At 40.5% G+C, this 17,720-nt stretch overlaps 1 protein-coding gene across 2 annotated transcripts; it reads right to left on the minus strand.

Annotated features, from left to right (window-relative positions):
• Positions 1–4,474: 4,474 nt before the first annotated feature.
• Positions 4,475–17,489, minus strand: LOC117764005 (potassium voltage-gated channel subfamily A member 10). 2 transcript variants are annotated; one of them, XM_034589391.1, is made up of 4 exons: positions 8,785–8,821; positions 7,305–7,309; positions 6,361–6,379; positions 4,475–6,245 (listed from the first exon to the last, which is right to left on the minus strand). In XM_034589391.1, the coding sequence occupies exon 4, from the start codon at positions 6,218–6,220 to the stop codon at positions 4,487–4,489; it is 1,734 nt and encodes a 577-aa protein (XP_034445282.1). In that variant the 5' UTR covers positions 6,221–6,245; positions 6,361–6,379; positions 7,305–7,309; positions 8,785–8,821; the 3' UTR covers positions 4,475–4,486. The 2 variants fall into 2 exon arrangements, with proteins under 2 accessions (XP_034445282.1, XP_034445281.1); XM_034589390.1 differs by lacking the exon at positions 8,785–8,821 and adding an exon at positions 17,222–17,489 and having other exon boundaries at positions 4,475–6,379.
• Between the last annotated feature and the right edge of the window lie 231 nt (positions 17,490–17,720).

The following is a 17,720-nucleotide window of genomic DNA, read 5'->3' on the forward strand; positions in this document are numbered from 1 at the left end:
ATATCTGGATTTAAAATTTAGGATGTTGGCTCTGTCCTTTTCAAATTTGAGTTTGAATCTCAATTGAAACAGAAAATTCTTAGAATCGTTTCCTTTTCTAGATTTTGTGTTTCACTTATGGAGAACTCAGCTAGAGATTTTTCAGTTTAGACACAACAACAGGAAAATGTCCGGAACATGCAGGCATGCAAGAGGTATCTCCTCTCGAATCTCTGTTATTCCAATTTGACATCTTAGATGACACCTTATAAATGTATGGCACGTCTTTTTTTGACCTGCAGCTTCAGTTACACAAATTACAGGCTCAGTTGTGTTTTGTGTGTGAGAGCATGTGTCGTGTGAACATACAGATTTATGTGGGTGGCAGATATCAATTTCACTTGGAGGCTATTTCCACACCCGCTTGCAACCTATCCGTGTGTCTGACAGTCCATTACCAGACAACAGGTAACGTGTGAACTCAAAAATCCCATCTCCTCCCGAGTGTTATTCATCCCTCCTTTCTCTCTTTTCATCACTGGCACTGTTTTCACTCTTTGTCCTTGGATGTCCCACATGTCCCATGGTCATAATCTGAGACATACATCCATTCATAGTTTAGGGTTCCTGCTATCAGGTTAGAGGAAATGCAACCTGTTTTACTGCAGCAGTTGGAAAACAATATTGGGATCGAGAGAATTCGGAGAGCCAGAAAAATTTTTGTGTTAATGTTCCCAACTCTGCATAATGACACAACAGTTGTGATGAGATACGGAATAAAATCAGCTCTAAAGTTGACTGTGAGTAGGTCTTTGATAATTAGACATTTCTTGCAAATCATTGTTGTAACAGTTTTATTTTATAAACCCTCTGAGTAAAACCTACTGCTACACTGTTGTGCACAAAATAAGACAATACTGATATCAACAATTTGAATTTATAGTATTTTTTTCAATATAAGATGGAAAACAAGCCTGAAATCAAAATATATTTTTTAACGTCTCTCAGTTCATTCCGCCACTATAATACCACCTAAAGAGATGCATCTATCCCGGATATGATGCTTTTAAAAATGTTCCTCAAGTTTTCTTATGGAAACAATAATTAACTATGTTGTAGGTTTGCCCAAAATTTACAGGCATTGAAAATCAAGAACTTGAAAATCAACAATATGAACATGTAATACAAAAGCAATTAATCTCATCACCTTATTGTATCTTCTGAATATTAGTCACAGATAAAGATGTTGATATTAGACACGATCTTACGACTGCTGATTACTTATCCATTTTGTCAACAACATATCTTCCACTTTGTCCCACCAGCTACTTCATAGGAACATGCATGACACAGTTTATTCATTGTTATTTTGTATGAAGAAATTAGATTCACGTTACCTCGTCGGGGGGTCTATTGCTTTTCACACTGCATCACACTTGAAGCAAGAAAAAAAGCTTGTTGGTGACTGTGAAGCAGTTATACTGTTCGTTGAGTTATTCCACAATTTATTGCTTCAAGTCTATGAAGTGAATCTATAGCCTTAGGTTTTAGGAGCCTCCTCAGCCCGAGACAAGGTTCTGAGGTGAGTCCTGAGAGAAGGGTATCGGGTGAAGCTGGCCACCATTAATAGCTCAGACTACTCCTAGTCATCCACAGACTGGCATCCTGTTGTTGTCTGGAAGATCTCCAGTGATACTGTTGATTCACTTGCTTTAATGTGACCTCTACCTTTCCGTGTGTGTGTGTGTGTGTGTGTGAGTGTGTGTATGCGTGTGGCACTAACATAACGGTGAAAGCAGAGACAGACTCCTGAGAGTAATGACAAAATCGTATAAAACATGGGGCATTTTCTGGGTTAACACCGACTGAGATAAAGAGAAATTACAAGAACACCGACCCCTCTTACTTTCTTCTTCTGTCACCTGGCGCACGCGCGCACCCACACACACACGTTTGTACAGCTGCCTTAGTGAGGACACTCATTGGCATAATGCAGTCCCTAGCCCCTTACCCCAACCATCCATACTAAATGCCTAACCCTAACCCTTAACCTAACCTAAACCTAATTCGAACCCTAACCCTAAAACCGAGTCTTAACCCCCAAACAGTCCATTAAAGGGGGTCACAAAGTGAGGACCTGCCAAAAGGTCCTCACTTTCCCAAAATGTCCTCACTCCGTAGGTTGTAGTGGTCCTCACAAAGATAGCTGTACAAGAGCGTGCTCACACACACACACCCTTTTGAAAAACATCAGACCACATAAAACATGAGGAGACATTATTAAAATTCCAGAATATATTGTATCAACATAACAGTAAGTCATATACTGATATGTACAAATACAAATACAGTGTAATGGTCATGTTGTTGTGATAAACCCTCACCCACGTTGTAGTCCTGACAACACAAGGTAATAACTTCAGGCCAGTCTACCTCTGAGTAGTTACTTAACTGGGACTTTACAGACATGGGACTGACATTCATATCATTAAAATGGGCATACTGTATAACCACTGTAATCATCTTTATATCCTTAAAGCTGAAGTATCATCTCCTTGAAGACGCATATAACACTGAAAAAAGAAATTGTTGAACCAACTTAAAATATGACTTTATTTGGTAACACACAACTGAAGTTTTTTAACTTCAAATTAAGGTTAACAACTTACACAATAGCTAACTTTAATCTGAAAGAACTCGTGTGTGTTACCAATGAAAGCATTTTTTCTAGGTTGGTGGTAAATTTAATTGGATTTTATGCTCAACCAGAAATCCAGACATTATACAAGACCAAGCTATTTTGAGATAATATCCTTCTGGAGCTAGAATAACATGCAACTTACTTTCAAACATTTCTTTTATAATCAGTAAATACAAGATATAAAAAAATACCATTTTGACATTGCATTAACACAGCATAATTTACCATTAGTCCTGCAACAGCCCTATAACAGTTCCCTTTATACCCTGTATTCATGGTTATCTTTGGCTTCTCTCTACTTTCTGTTTTTTTCTGATCACGTTGTAACTGAAACTTTTATTCTGTCAATATGATGTCCACTGATGATGTTTATACATGAGATCCAAAAGGTATCCGCTTCACAAACAGATTCAATCTTTGCTGTACTTTGGCTACAATAGACTGTATTTCAGGTCAGAATGCATTTCTTTGTTGGACAGCATTTTGGATAATAACTCTCACAATCAAATGCCAGAATGGAGAACAACTTGTACATTTTCAACCAAGCTGAAATAAAAAATACGTATATAAGTATATATGCATGATGATGGGTGTTACAGTAAGATTATGTATGGCGAGTTCAACAGTTTCCTAAATACGTATTTTAAGGCACTCCATTAAATACATAGTGTGAAGTCAGACGACTATAATTAGTGGAGTATTGTTACCCCCGATATGTATCAGAGAGAATGAATAAATACAATGAAATCGTGAGACATTTAAAAATAAATAAATAAATAAATACAGCAGACCTATATCCTAGAAACTATATACAAGATACACATTACAGAAACATTTAATTTTAGATATTTGTGTTTTGCAATGTTTTCATAAACAACCTTGGTCCTATTTGAGAAGGATTGGCCATCATTCCTATCACTTGATGATTTTGCACATCTGAAGAAAGCTGCATCATCTTTTGGGTGCAATAGATCATCTATACATGTCTCAAGCATCAAAAACTGACTCTCAGTATGGTCATAGTAACATTGTGGAAACTCTATACGGCACATTTTTAAGTTTTTGTTCTAGTAGTTTGCCTCATGATTCACTTGACCTATTGCACGACCTCTTGACCTATCAGTGAAGTAAGCCAGTAATGTTACTGTCATAAACATTATTTGTCAGCTATTGCAGCAGCGGAAAGGTCATTCCCATAAATTGAGCCAAGAAGTTGCTCCATATAACACGCAGGCTGGTGGCATTTAACTCCTCTCTATTATTTTCATTAAATGTGTCTGGTTAAAACCTGTATAACTCTTGTACTTTCATGGCCCTTGAAGAAACTTCAACTCTTCACTCTTTTTAAAGTTGTGTTTCAAGTCTGTGTGTCCAAAATCTCAGCAGTCAAGCTGGTGCGCAAAATGTTATAAGCATTAGGATTAATGGCCAAGATACTACAAATAAGACAAAAATTATAAAAACAACTTTAAACATATATACTGCTGAAATATGACAATAAGGGTCTTTTATGCTTAACAAACAAATTGTCCTAACACAAAGTAAGCTTGTAATATGTTGACATCTTGAACATGACTTGTCTGTTATTTCCAATGTGTCATTCTCATAATAGACACTGAAGAGGCAATCAGGGTATGCCCTGTATTTCATTATAAAACATATTTTTAAAGTTTACAAACAACATACCTCACTTAGTCGTTCTTCAACACAAATCATGAAGGTTAAATCTCTGTATATTCTCTATATCTTAAAAATTCTTACACTGCTTTGTGGAAGTTTCTTCTTCTTTTTAACAGAGTCCTTCAGTTATTTGTTCATCTCCCAAATGCCATTGGGTATATTGAGTGAGGTGTTGCTACCCTGCTTGTTATTTGTCTCAGCCTTCATGTCTTGCTCATTAGCATCTGTCAACGGCAACTTGTCCTCTGCCTCTGTCTCTCTATGGTAGAAGTAGTTGAAGTTAGAGACAATAACAGGAACAGGCAAAGCGATGGTCAGCACACCTGCGATGGCACACAGGGTGCCCACCATCTTGCCCCCCATGGTGATGGGACACATGTCCCCATAGCCCACAGTGGTCATGGTAACCACAGCCCACCAGAATCCATCAGGTATGCTGACAAACTGTGTGTTAGGCTCATCTACCTCAGCAAAGTAGATAGCACTGGAGAAAAGGATGACTCCAATGAAGAGGAAAAAGATGAGCAAGCCGAGCTCACGCATACTGGCTTTTAGAGTCTGTCCCAGGATTTGCAGTCCCTTGGAGTGACGTGAGAGTTTAAATATACGAAACACCCTGACAAGGCGGATGATACGAAGAATGGCCAAAGACATGTTCTGCCCTGAGTTTTCCTCTGGCGTTGTGACCATTTCTGTAATCACAGTAACAAAATAGGGGATTATGGATATAATGTCAATGATGTTCATGAGGTTGTGGAAAAATTCCTTTTTGCTGGGACAGACCAAAAACCTCAGACAGAGCTCAAAGAAAAACCAGGTGATGCAGGCGGTCTCAATGACGAAGAAGGGATCAGAGAAAGTTGTGGGATTGGCACCAGGTGGAGCCGTGCTACCTCTGGATTGGTTGAAAGGTTGTAGAACTGTGGGTACAACTGGGTCAGAGTCATCTCTAAATTCCGGAAGAGTTTCCATGCAGAAAATAATGATGGATATGACAATAACAAAAACAGACACAAGTGCTACACCCCGGGCAGCATTGGAGCTCTCTGGGTACTCAAACAGTAACCAGAATTGCTTGTACATGTCATTAGAAGGTAGAGGTATGTCAACATCCTTTATAAATCCTTCATCTTCTCTGAACTGCTCCAAGGCCTCATTTCCAAGCTCATAAAACACAATTTCATCTGCAAACACATCAAGGGGAACATTAGCTGGTCGTCTGATCTTACCCCCTGATTGGTAGTAATACAAGATCCCGTCAAAACTGGGTCTGTTCCGATCAAAGAAATACTCGTTCCTCATTGGATCAAAGTACTCCATTCTCTTCAAAGGGTCTCCAAGCAGAGTTTCAGGAAACTGGTCCAATGTTTTGAGCTGCGTCTCAAAACGGAGACCAGCAATGTTGATGATGACTTTCTGTTCTCCATCATCGAGCCCAGGTTTATCGGCGAATAAATCTTCGCAGCACTCCTTAGCAAGCCGATTGAAGATCGTCTCACTCTCCTTAGTGCCCTCACTACTTAGCAGCAATTTCCAGTTGGAGATTATGCTGTCGCAGCTACTGCGCCCCTGCCTGCTTGGGGATGGTATCGTAGGGGACTGGGGCACCACCAGTGTATGTGCTTGTTGAATGGGTGAAGATGAGGTGGATTCCCAAATGCAGGAGGGCACAGTACTGTGGTGGGAGGGTGTAGAGGAAAGTTGAGAAGCTCGCAGAAGGTAGTTGCCGCGTGAGCTGTGGTCCTCTGGGGGTAGGTCCACCGTGAGAGCTGTGGTCTCATCAGCATAGGTGTCCACCTCATCCTCAAGGCTGCCGTCAAGTTCATCCAGGCTCTCAAAGTCTACCAGGGCCACCTCCATGGCTGCAGTTCAGCCAGTGCCAAGCCTTGATACCCCAGGGTAAGACAATCACACACACTCACACAAATGGACAGATTGGCGGCTCAGTCACAGGATTCAGCAGCGGAGAACCAGAGAATCCTGTCGTCAGCACAACCTACACTAAACAGGACGAATTCTCTGTCTTCTCTATCCTTTCCTCCCTCTAACACCTGCGGAGTGAGAGACACAGAGAGAAAGAAAGTTAGTGTCTTCCTGTCAATGGTGAAGGGTTTGCTTTGTGAAAATTGTCATCAGCTGACAAGAATATTATGTCTGGAAGTACATATACTATCATGACTCCTCGTTTCCTAGACACCCATCTCTCTGGAAACAGCCAGCACCAGAAAGACGAGTGAGAGTTGGAGATACGGAAATGAGGGGAGAAAGAGGAAGAAGAGGTTGAGGCTGCTAGAGAATGGTAGAAAGAAAGAAGAGATTAAGCAGTAACACTGGCATGAGGAGGAGATTTGACCAGTTTGGAAAGACAGACGTAGTAGTGAAGTCTTTGAAACTTCTTTCCCACAGTCTGTTATTGTGGAGGCACTGTGATGAGTCATGTAACTGTGAAAAAGAAAAAAAGATTAAACAAAACAGTGACCAAACATTTGGACGTAAATGTAGCTAATGGAGGGCTTATTTGTTAGAGTAACCTGAAATCAGGCTGTAGGAGGAGAGGGTAGGACAGGACAACCGGGGCCGTGCATACATTAGTGCATAATTAAATGGCTGTGCTGCGATAGCATAGGCTTCACTTCCTCCAGACACCAGGGCTCATATATAAGCTGGACAGTGCCCCTTAATTTCCTCTCACCTTCAGAATACATTAGTTTGACTGTTTCTATTCTGCTGTTTGTTTTTACGTCTTTGATAAATGTATCTCTCATTAACATAAAGAAATAAATCATTTGTAGGCTGACTTGTGAGGTGTGCATGCATTTGTCTGAGTGTGGATCTGTGTGTGCATTGTGCTTGCACTGTACACGTGTGCGATCGAGTGCTGACGCCTGCAGATGTTTAATTAAAGACTCCAGAGATGAGTCACCACCTAAAACACCAGTGATACCAATCCTGCTGGGGGGAAGGAGAGTCCAGCTGAGTGAATAAAGAGGATGACGTGAAAATTGTTGGGAAGACGGATGTGGGTGGGATGAGATGAGGAAGGAAAGTGACAGTCAGAGAGAATGGGAGTTGATAGGTGGGTGGATGGAGAGACAGGATGATGAGAGAGCAAGTCTGGACAGAGGGTTTATCACGGAGAGAAGAACCAGATGACGATGAGGGGGTAAGAGAAACAAGAGCTGAGATTGTCCGTACAGGAAGAAGGTTGATTCAAAACTGACAAATGTATCTAATAGGAAAAACACCTACAGCTTTAATGACAGATCACCACTCAGCTAAAATGATCAATCCAACCCCTCTCTCCTCCGATCTTCAACCACATGACTGGAATGACATGATCTGACCTTTTAAACAACCAGAACTTTGTCATATCTTAAAATAGAAATACAAAACATCTATCCTTAGATCAGAATATAGAAATTAGCCAATGATATTTCTCTGCTGGTCCGATTCCTAATTTGTTTTCAATAATTCAACAGGCCATCATTGTTTAATTTTGCTTATTGCAACAGACAGACCTGAACACTCTTAAATGTCTGTCTCTAAAGGTAATTGAAAGCAATGCGAGTGCTCCGACGCTCTGAAAAGACAAATTGTTTCTAAAACGAATCAAGAGGTTTGCACTGATTCAGCTGTTTACGTTTAATTACAGTCGTGGCCGAGAACTTTGGGGGGGGGGGGGGGGGGGGGGGGATGCCGATACTGATATTAGGGAGTAAATAAAAAGAAAACATAAACACAACGAATACTTAAAATCTGAATCTTTTTTAACTTTTCTGCATTGAATATTCTGTAAAAGTTTTCATTTCGCAAAACGCTGATACCGCTATGTCAGTGATATTGGGCAGTATTATCTGCCGACCGATACATATCGATCGGTCTCTACCAAGATCTATTGAGAGTCTCTGGTTTAGGAATTTACTTTCATCAGCTGCAAACCTGCTCTTTAGACTCTTTCTGTTGCATAAAGAAACACTAATAGAAATAACAGTACAAACAGCCCAGACATGGTAACAGACAGAGCTACAAACAGCAGCACACACCTTACCTGACTTATGAAGAAGCCTACGAGCCACGTGTGTACAATATTCTGTAAAAAGGTCAAACAGAAGGGGGAGAAAAGGCTCCTCCACAGGTTCTGCCACTGCGGCTGCTCTCTGCTAAGGCCACAATCAGGATCAGAATGACTAATCTATCACAGACAGCATTGGGTAACCTTACGCTGAAGTAGAAACTAGAGCTGTGGCAAAGGCCACATGTGAACACATGCACACTCACGAATGAATTGAAACAGGCATGCACACAGAGGAACAAAGGGGAAAAAAGACAGACAGTGTAAAAGAACCTGATGCTAAACACTGTTCATTTTGTGGATGTGTCTGTGTGTGAGTGCTGTGGCCCAGGTGTCCTATAAACTGTCTCACATCATGATCTGGGTGATGTGCTCAAGGCCCAATGGAGTGGAACGGTGCGATAAGATCCTCCGATTTCTACATGCTTAAACACACACACACACACACCATATCTGATTTATTAACAGTATCACAATTAATAATTGATGCTTAGCAAATCGATTTACGTGTCTGACATGGCTGAGAGGGAAAGAACGATGAGAGAGTGACAGAGTCAGCGAGCTGCCTTCTTGACATACCTCCCTGTCTTCACGGTGTAAAATGTATTTGTGCACACAGGCATGCAGGGAAGCTGCCACTCCACTCCATGAGTATGTGTGAACAACGACTGGGGAGAGTCATGTCAACACTGATAAACTATGGCTAATTCAATATCACATCAATATTTATTTTGGTATTTGATATTTATATATTTATTTATCCTCTTGAAACAGGATTTTTCTTTTCTCTAAAACGTTTAGACATTTGATCCAGATTTTTTTTATTTATGTCAATTAATCACAACAAATGTGCTGCATGTTTACCTCTAGCAAGCAGATAATGTCCCGCCCCCCCATCTGTTTCTTTGTTTCTCAGCAAGATTATGCAAAAAATACTCCACAGATTTCCACGAAACTTGGTGAAAGGATAGAACATTAAGGGCATATCCAATAACACTGCGTAATAATTCATAGATCTGGATGAGAAAGAAATTAGGCATATTTAGGGAACTGATATTTATCTATTAAAAAAAAATTGTTTATGCCCTACTGAGTACTAGTTGTAAAAGAATAACCAAACTAAGCTAAACTGACAACGAAAGAGTAAATGTAGGGATGATATAAAAACGTTTTCTAGAATCCATTGAAAATCTGTTGGCAAAAATACCTTTTACTTGAATCTGGATTGGAGGTGTAGTGGAAAAAATGGCTGAATTAAACAACAAAACAGAAACTCTGATTGTACTGAGAATAAAAGCAATATGCAGTTTAACATTCAACTGTGTCATTTATACCATAATTTTAGCCTAAATGTCCGCTGCTATCCTTCTCCTATAGTTACTGCAGCCAAATTCTCGCTGATCTTGTCTCGCGAGAACTTGTGTAAATGACGCCGTTTCCAGTCGAATTTGAATGTTGGGGCTTACAGACACTTCCATGACACTACAAGAGCAGTATGGAGGCATTTTATGTTTTTATTCTGTTGTTTCTCTACGTTTGAAGAAGTGGTCACCAGTTACTTCAATTGTATTGGATTTGGCTGCAACGCTGTTTACCCCTGAAACTCCTAAAGTGTTTTGTGGACTCAAAAACCTCCATCGACATAGTGGTGAGTAGACAATTAGTGAATATTCATTTTCGGGTGAACTATCCCTTTAAGCTCAAAGTAATGACAAGATAAAAAAAAAGAATAAATAAATCTAAGATAAACATGTACAGGATTATACAAGCCTTTGCCAGACAGCAGCAGCTGTGTATTGCAGCAGTGAGGACAAAATGCTTCCGAGGAGGTACCGTGACCTTGACTCGCGGTAGGACAGCGAAAAAAGGAGGTGTCATATGGGGCCCACGCCAACACATGACTATTCTTACCACTCTATTAATACACGGGGAGACATGGTGAAAAAACAAAACAATGAAAAGTTGTTCTACATATAAAGCTCTGATGCAAGCAAACACAGGAAAGCCCTGCACACATACAGTGGGGTGGGGGGGGGGGGGGAACTGTATATGTGGGCCAACATGGGAATCTCCATCAGAAACATGCTCTTACACGCAGTGCTGAGCAACTGTGCAGTTTAGTGAGCTTGCCCTTGTGACTTTACCACATGTGCGTAAACATGAGCAGATGTTCAGGCAGATCTAGCTTAACCGCGAGCTAAGGCTTTGCTAGCTGGTCGGCAAGAAATACCATCATCAGACATCACAACATTGTATTACACTGAGTAACAATTAACCATTTTCTGTTTTGATTAATTCAGCGGAGGATTTGCTGCATTAACCGATGCAAACGTGAACTACTGGAGACAAGTGCAGCACCAACTTACATTACTTTCCAGTAACGGGTTTAATGTGAAGACACGTTTATGAAAATTTAACACACATCACTGAAAAAGATACGGACAGCAACACACTCACTCTCTCCAACTGAGCTGGATGATCTCACATTTCTGCCCGCTCCTCATTAAGAGACAACACATTCTCTCCATTTTGCTTTTGGTGCGGATCAAGACTGCTGACTTCAGATCTTTTAAAGCCATGAAAGGTTTTTAAGGAGATCAAGCTTAGCGTATTACGGCCATTATGTCTGTCTGACGTTAGCCGGTACAATTTTATGGGGTGTTTTTCTACTTTTTTTTTCTTCATGTGTGTGTGTGTTTGTGTGTGTGAGAGAGATCCCTGAGTAATTCCACTCAGGGTTGAGGCTTCATTAAAGTTTCAAGTGATCTTTTGCTTGCAGCTGATCCTGGTGCATATTTCACATTTTAATCTAAGTGGTCGTCAGGTCCGCTTTTGTCACAGCTTGAAACAGAAACTTGACTCTTAATAGACAAGTTATTTAACCTCTAAGTACTTCAGTATGTGGCTCCACACAAATAGTGTTAAACTATATACCATATTGTGTAAGTAGATATACTTGAAACTTCTACCGCTGCAGTTGTTTCAAAGCCCGTGCCTCCTGTGCAATAAATGACAAACTAACCTAAAATTATCTCTGTCTTTAAATGATGGTTCACTCCCCTCAGCACACACTGAAATCCAAATTCCAACACACTTTACTGACTAATATTCATTATCACAAGAATAAATCTGCAGTGTGCCAGATGTTTGCAGCTGAGAACAGTTGGTGTATCTGTTAAGTGCGCTCACTGTGTGTGTGTGGTGGTGGGGGGGGGGGGGAGGGACTATATAGTACTATCACCGGAGATACTCTCACATTAAGGCAAGTAAATACAGTATGTTTGACCTTGTGCGCTGCAGCATTTGTTATGATCCTGTGATCATGCTGGTGGATACGGTGGTTGTGGCTGTGTGGGGGTGGTCTGTGGCTGTGTGAGGGCATGGTTTGGTAGAGCTGATATTTCTGGACCGGAGTTTTGACCCTATTAAGCAGATTAATGCAGGCTGGGCAGCTCAGTGCCATAAGCCGAGGAATCTCTTCCGTCAGATCAACACAGATATGATAGTGAGCCATCACAGATAGCCACACAAACGCAAAAAAGGAGCGCACACACACACAAATGTGCAGATTTACGAGCAAATATTCTTTGTTAACTTCAGAATCCATCTATAGAAACAAAACTATATTAAAGCTAAAGTTAAGGTTCAGTGTTTAAAACCACTTGCACTTACATTAGTTGTGATGAGTAGTTGATTAATGGATATTTTGGTTAAAAAAAGATTAATTCAATGATTCTTTTTCGATTTAAATACTAATAATTCTCTGGGTCCAGTTTGTCAATGTGCATATTTGACTCTTTCCTTTGTCACGTATGAGCTTGAACTAAAAGGTCATAAAGTTCTATGATGGTTTCAATATGTAGAAAACTTCCTCTGAGGATAGACACTGGTGAGGATGATGAGGAATGGAGCTGATGACTTCATGAGAGGAAACTTCTGATCAGAGGGTAGAAGTTCAGGCATCTACAGTCGAGGTGAAGAGGTGAGACACAAAACCTCATGGTGCTGAAATGACAGATGGATGACAACCGAAAAAACAGACAACACTTGAAGGTTGACAGCTAACAAGTGATTGGCTAATTGTCAGGTTGTGATTGGATGAGACAAGAATGAGTAGGTGGAGCTTCGACATAGTGGGAAACTGTGCTTGGGATTGAAAGTAGGTCGCTTCCTTACAGAATTTTTGCCAAGTTTCATTTTTTCTTTTAGATTGGATGTAGTATTGTGACATTTTAAAGGGCCCATATTTGGGAAGGTTTGTGAATTTAATTTGGTAGTCTAACAGAATAGGTTAATATGCTGTAAAATTCACATTCATCACTTCTCATCAAAACCAGGTTAGTTCTTATCAGAAAAATTAAAGTGTTCATTTGTGTAAGGGTAAGTTTAGTTTGAATTAGTTATTTGATGCTATAAAAACAAGATGAAACATCATGATTGACAGCTAAGACTGACTTTTGGTTGAGCACAGATATGGGCAGGACCTTGATACTAAAGCTCCACTCCATGATAACTCATGCACAAGAGCTCCAAAAGTGGTACTGAGCCATCAGGCAGTTCCATTGCCCGAGGGAGAGTGCACAGAGCCGGGACACAGACCCAGGAAATCAAGACAGCTCAACTGCACAGGCGAGAGTGGCTGCCACAGCGCCACAAAGCCACACTCAGGGAGCCATGCACAGCTCCACTAAGTCTGCTTACAGTAATCATTTTGGATCTTTTCAAACATTGAACATGAAGTTATTTTTTTTAATATTTTACCGGCTCTGTCAGTAATTTACTGCTCCTCTCTGCGTCTCTATCATTCACGCTGCGCACTGCCAACTTAACCATGCCAAACTGAGCCATCTCCACCCAGTCTGAGTTTACACGTGTCCGATGACAATGTTTGTGTGTCTGAGTGAGTGTGTCAGGCTGTCTGTGTGTCAGCGAGAGAGAGAGAGAGAGAGAGAGAGAGAGAGAGAGAGAGAGAGAGAGAGAGAGAGAGAGAGAGAGAGAGAGAGAGAGAGAGAGAGAGAGTGGAGTGCATGCAGCTATGAAGAAAGATCTTACTCATTTAAGAAAAGTATCGATCATTATGCGGTGATCAGTGTTGATATTGTGGCTTCATTTCAAACAAACATATCTGATGAATATTAATTGTGCAAATAATTACCAACTTAATTTTTACTAAAAATAATTGTTAGTTAAAAACCCAGTATTGCAGATGGTAATTTAGAATATATTTTTAATTATCAAACATCTATTATCCGAATATCGTAACCTTAGCCCTCTCTCTTGAGCTTTTACATCACTTACTGAAATATGAATTACAAATGTCCATTTGGTAATGCAGCCCTCACAACCAGAGCCAACAATGCTTCTCAGTAATGGAGCTAAAAATAGATGCAAAATGGACCCTGATGTACTCCAGAGTGTGGCAGTTATAGAAGGTGACATTATACTTTATGTTTTATTGCATGTGTGTGTGTGTGTGTGTGTGTTTGTGTGTGTGTTTGTGTGCGCGTGGGATGCTACATCCTGAAATGAGCATGTGCTCTATTGCTTCACTAATTTGCTGAATAACTTTTGATGATGCTGTGTTGGAGGCTGTTTGATGAACAGGTCAATTACAGAGTAGAGCGAGTGTAGATGCAACACACAAACACACACACATTAAACACATTAAAATAGTGCAACAGTATAGACCAGGGACCACGGACTCAAGTGGATAAAAGTAGATTTTTGGATGACGACTACAACCGTCTTTGTAACCTTACTTCTTACTGTCTCCACAGAAGAGGTTATGTTTTCGTCTTGGTTTGTTAGTTTGTCTGTTATTTAGCAGGATCGCAAAAAAAACTACTTGACAGATTTCCAAGAGACTTAAACCATAGAATAAACCATAAAATGTTGGTGCAGATCAAAATTAAAATCCACGTCTAGTCAATTTAAATGTGGTGAAACTGAATTAAACATGGCTGATACTCAATATCCTGCCCAAAAATGTAAAATAAAACATCTTAATATAAGTTTGCTCAAGTCACCCCTGCCTCCTCCATATGTCTGTCTGGAGCAGATTTGTTGTCTACGTGCACTCTCATTGCTGTTGATGCTGACATGGGTGTCTGCAGGCTCCAGGCCAAGTCCCAGTGCACAGCAGCTGGGACCAAAATCCTCCCCTGGCTTTTTGACAACACACACAAACGCACACACTCACGTATGCACGCACGCATGCACGCACGCACACAACAACGGCAACAACAGCATGAGCGGAGTACAGCCAAAAATCCTCCTGATGAATTAAAAACTTCCAGTGGAGCAGCTAAAAACAGCACAGAGACTTAACTGGAGGCGATGAAATTGATAAGACTGAAGGTGCGACCTGTGTTATGTGCTCAGGCAGAGGGATAAATAAAAACGCAGTTTGATGGAATCAGACAGATGTTCTGGTTTAAAAAAAAATCTAAATGCAGGTATTAAATCTGGAGGAACAGGTCATTTAAAGTGCATCACTTCTAAATAAGGACAAAGACTGAACGCTGCTGGTTAATGTGTCTGGTCAATAAAAAAGGGAAGACATGCCAGATCTTGTTGCTTTGTCAAGACGCCCTCAATTACTGGCACTGACAAAAAGATTGATGTGCCAGTGCGAGTCTGTCTGGATGAAAGTGTTACACGCCACACATGCAGCTGTGGCCAGCAACTATCAGAGCAAAGTTATCAATGAAACACACACAGGCTTTTTTGTATTATAAACGCACAATGAAATTCCAAAGTACATCAGGCCATAGGTCCGTCCGAGGGGATTTGACAGTCACTAGGTGTTTTGCAGCAGGTTGAATGAAATTAAACGAGCATTTCATTTTACCTCAAAAGCAATGAAGTACAGACAACTCACGCAGTGTTATCCCTTCCAGTGCTTCCCTAGGTCACTCTCACACATACACACCCCGGCATTCCTCTCTCCCAGTGAGGATTAAGCCGGTCTCATTTACAAAAATATGACGTTATGTTTTTTTAGAAGCTTTTTTGGTGCCAGTTCCAGACAGAGAAAATATGGCCATCTGGTCTAACTCTCCACATGTCACTAATCCCAGGTAGCATACTAACAAGTGATGTACGTGCACACACACACACACACACACACACACACACACACACACACACACACACACACACACACACACACACACACACACACACACACACACACACACACACACACACACACACACACACACACACACACACATGCCAAAATACACGGTGCACAGTGAAGCTCCACATCTGCTTATAAATGACACACGCTGTACACTTTTGAACCCTCAAGACGAATTTTCTCCCTCACAGTATCAGCTTACTGACAGGGACAGACTCATAGCAACAAGTCTACTTATATGTGCATACACAATAACACAATTAACACAACAGGCCAGATTATGGCTATTGATTGGTGATCTTTTGGAAGAAATGGTCGTCAAAGGATTCATATATTGTTTATGCTCCACCATGTGTATTAAAGAAGACTAAAACTATTCGAGGAGACAAAGGAAACACCACATGACAACGAGGTAAATGCAAACAGTAAATACAATGTTATTTAACATAATGGGATATTTACTGTAAATTCCATTAATTTCGACAAGCACACATTAAACAGAGAGCAGTTGCAATTTCTACAGAGCCATGTCATCTCAGGTAGGTATTAGAGGAGCTTTTCACTTTTCGGTTTCCATCACAGAGCCGACAATTCAACTATTTCTTACTTGTTTCTGTAACAGCTGTATTTTACTTTTTACGCAGGCCCGTTTCTGTGAAAGAAATCAAGCCACGGTGCTGGATACTAATTCAGTATCAGAGGGGAGGAAGCTATATGCCAGTCCTGCAGCCTACTGTGAATTTAGTTTATATCGTCCATTTCAGTGTTATCCAAATCAATTTTACAAATAAAACCATTACACTTACACACTTATAGACATCCCACCAACAAAAAAGGAGCAGGAAGAAAAAAATCTAATACTATTCATCCTCTTAATAACAAAATAATTATGCCTTAATAGTTGACTTTATGTCAATTTGTTACATTTATTACATTTCCATATGTTTTGTGTAGAAGTTCTCAAGTTATTTGATTTAAACACACTAACTCAACCTGATAGAAAACATGTGGCACTTTACATTGAACTAATGTTATAAAGTTACATGGAAATTTAACATGTAATTGACTTACATAAAGTCAACGTTAGAGGCATAATTTGTTTTTGAGTGTAACATAAATATATATGCTCATTACTTTTTTGACTTCCTTTCTTTTCAAAAATCACATATAACAAATCAACTATCCATTAATCAATAGCCAACATCCTAACATAAATGACACTCAATAACTTCATACTGTTTCATTCATCATTTCTTTATACATTTTCTTAATTGAATTATAGTTGAGGAACTTTTTAAACCATTAATCATTCACTGAGGAGGGTTTGATTTGTTTTCAGCACCTCCTTAAATCAGGGAGGGGAAATATAAGAGCTTTGTCCAGATTGATGGAAGAAGTAGCCTTAATTGTTTTAAAGGAAAAAGTATCCCTTATTTCCTCTGGTCTGTTTTTATAAAGTTGAAGTTTTCATCTTTTATTCTCCAGTGAAAGAAGGCGGGTGTGATTTCTCTGTTGCTCCAGCCACACACTTAAGTAGCGCGACCGTGCAACAGCTGGTTGAATGAAAGAAAACGCGCGTGGTGGTGACGGATGGCACATGAGGAGCCAGTGACGGACGCACGGAGGAGAAGTGGAGAAAGGAACTTACCTTCAGTCCCGTCACGATCCCCGCACATGCCCGGGCTTAGCTGGCGAAAGTTTGTGCACTCCGGGCCGTGCCGGAGGCATGGTTAGTGCGCACCGGATCCACTGACCCCCACGTACTTCCTGTCGCCCCCGGGTTGACCGCACCGACAGCAGGCGCGGTGGAGGTGGCCCGGCCAGATGTGACAATGATATAACAACTGCATGCTTACGTTTTAATTTGGCCAATTCCCCGCTGGCAAAAGCCCTGTTTGTTTATTTATTTTTCTTCTTCGTCCTCCAACCAAAAGCTGCAGCCTGTGGATATCTGTTTATCTCCAGGGAGGGGAGGGGAGGGGAGGAGAGGGGAGAGAGAGAGAGAGAGAGAGATGCTATCTTTCATTATAACCTTTCGTTTCTAATCACAATGCTCAAAGGACACATTCACAATTTCCATCTTACAACAATATGGATTTTAAAGGGATAGTTCACCCAAAAATGAAAATGCACTCATTATATACTCA

This window comes from Hippoglossus hippoglossus, chromosome 7 (genome assembly GCF_009819705.1).
Source record: "Hippoglossus hippoglossus isolate fHipHip1 chromosome 7, fHipHip1.pri, whole genome shotgun sequence".
In the NCBI taxonomy this organism is placed as follows: Eukaryota; Metazoa; Chordata; class Actinopteri; order Pleuronectiformes; family Pleuronectidae; genus Hippoglossus; species Hippoglossus hippoglossus.

Excerpts from the sequence above, each read along its gene's own strand:
- LOC117764005 (XM_034589390.1), bottom strand. The coding sequence starts at position 6,220 with ATGGAGGTGGCCCTGGTAGACTTTGAGAGCCTGGATGAACTTGACGGC.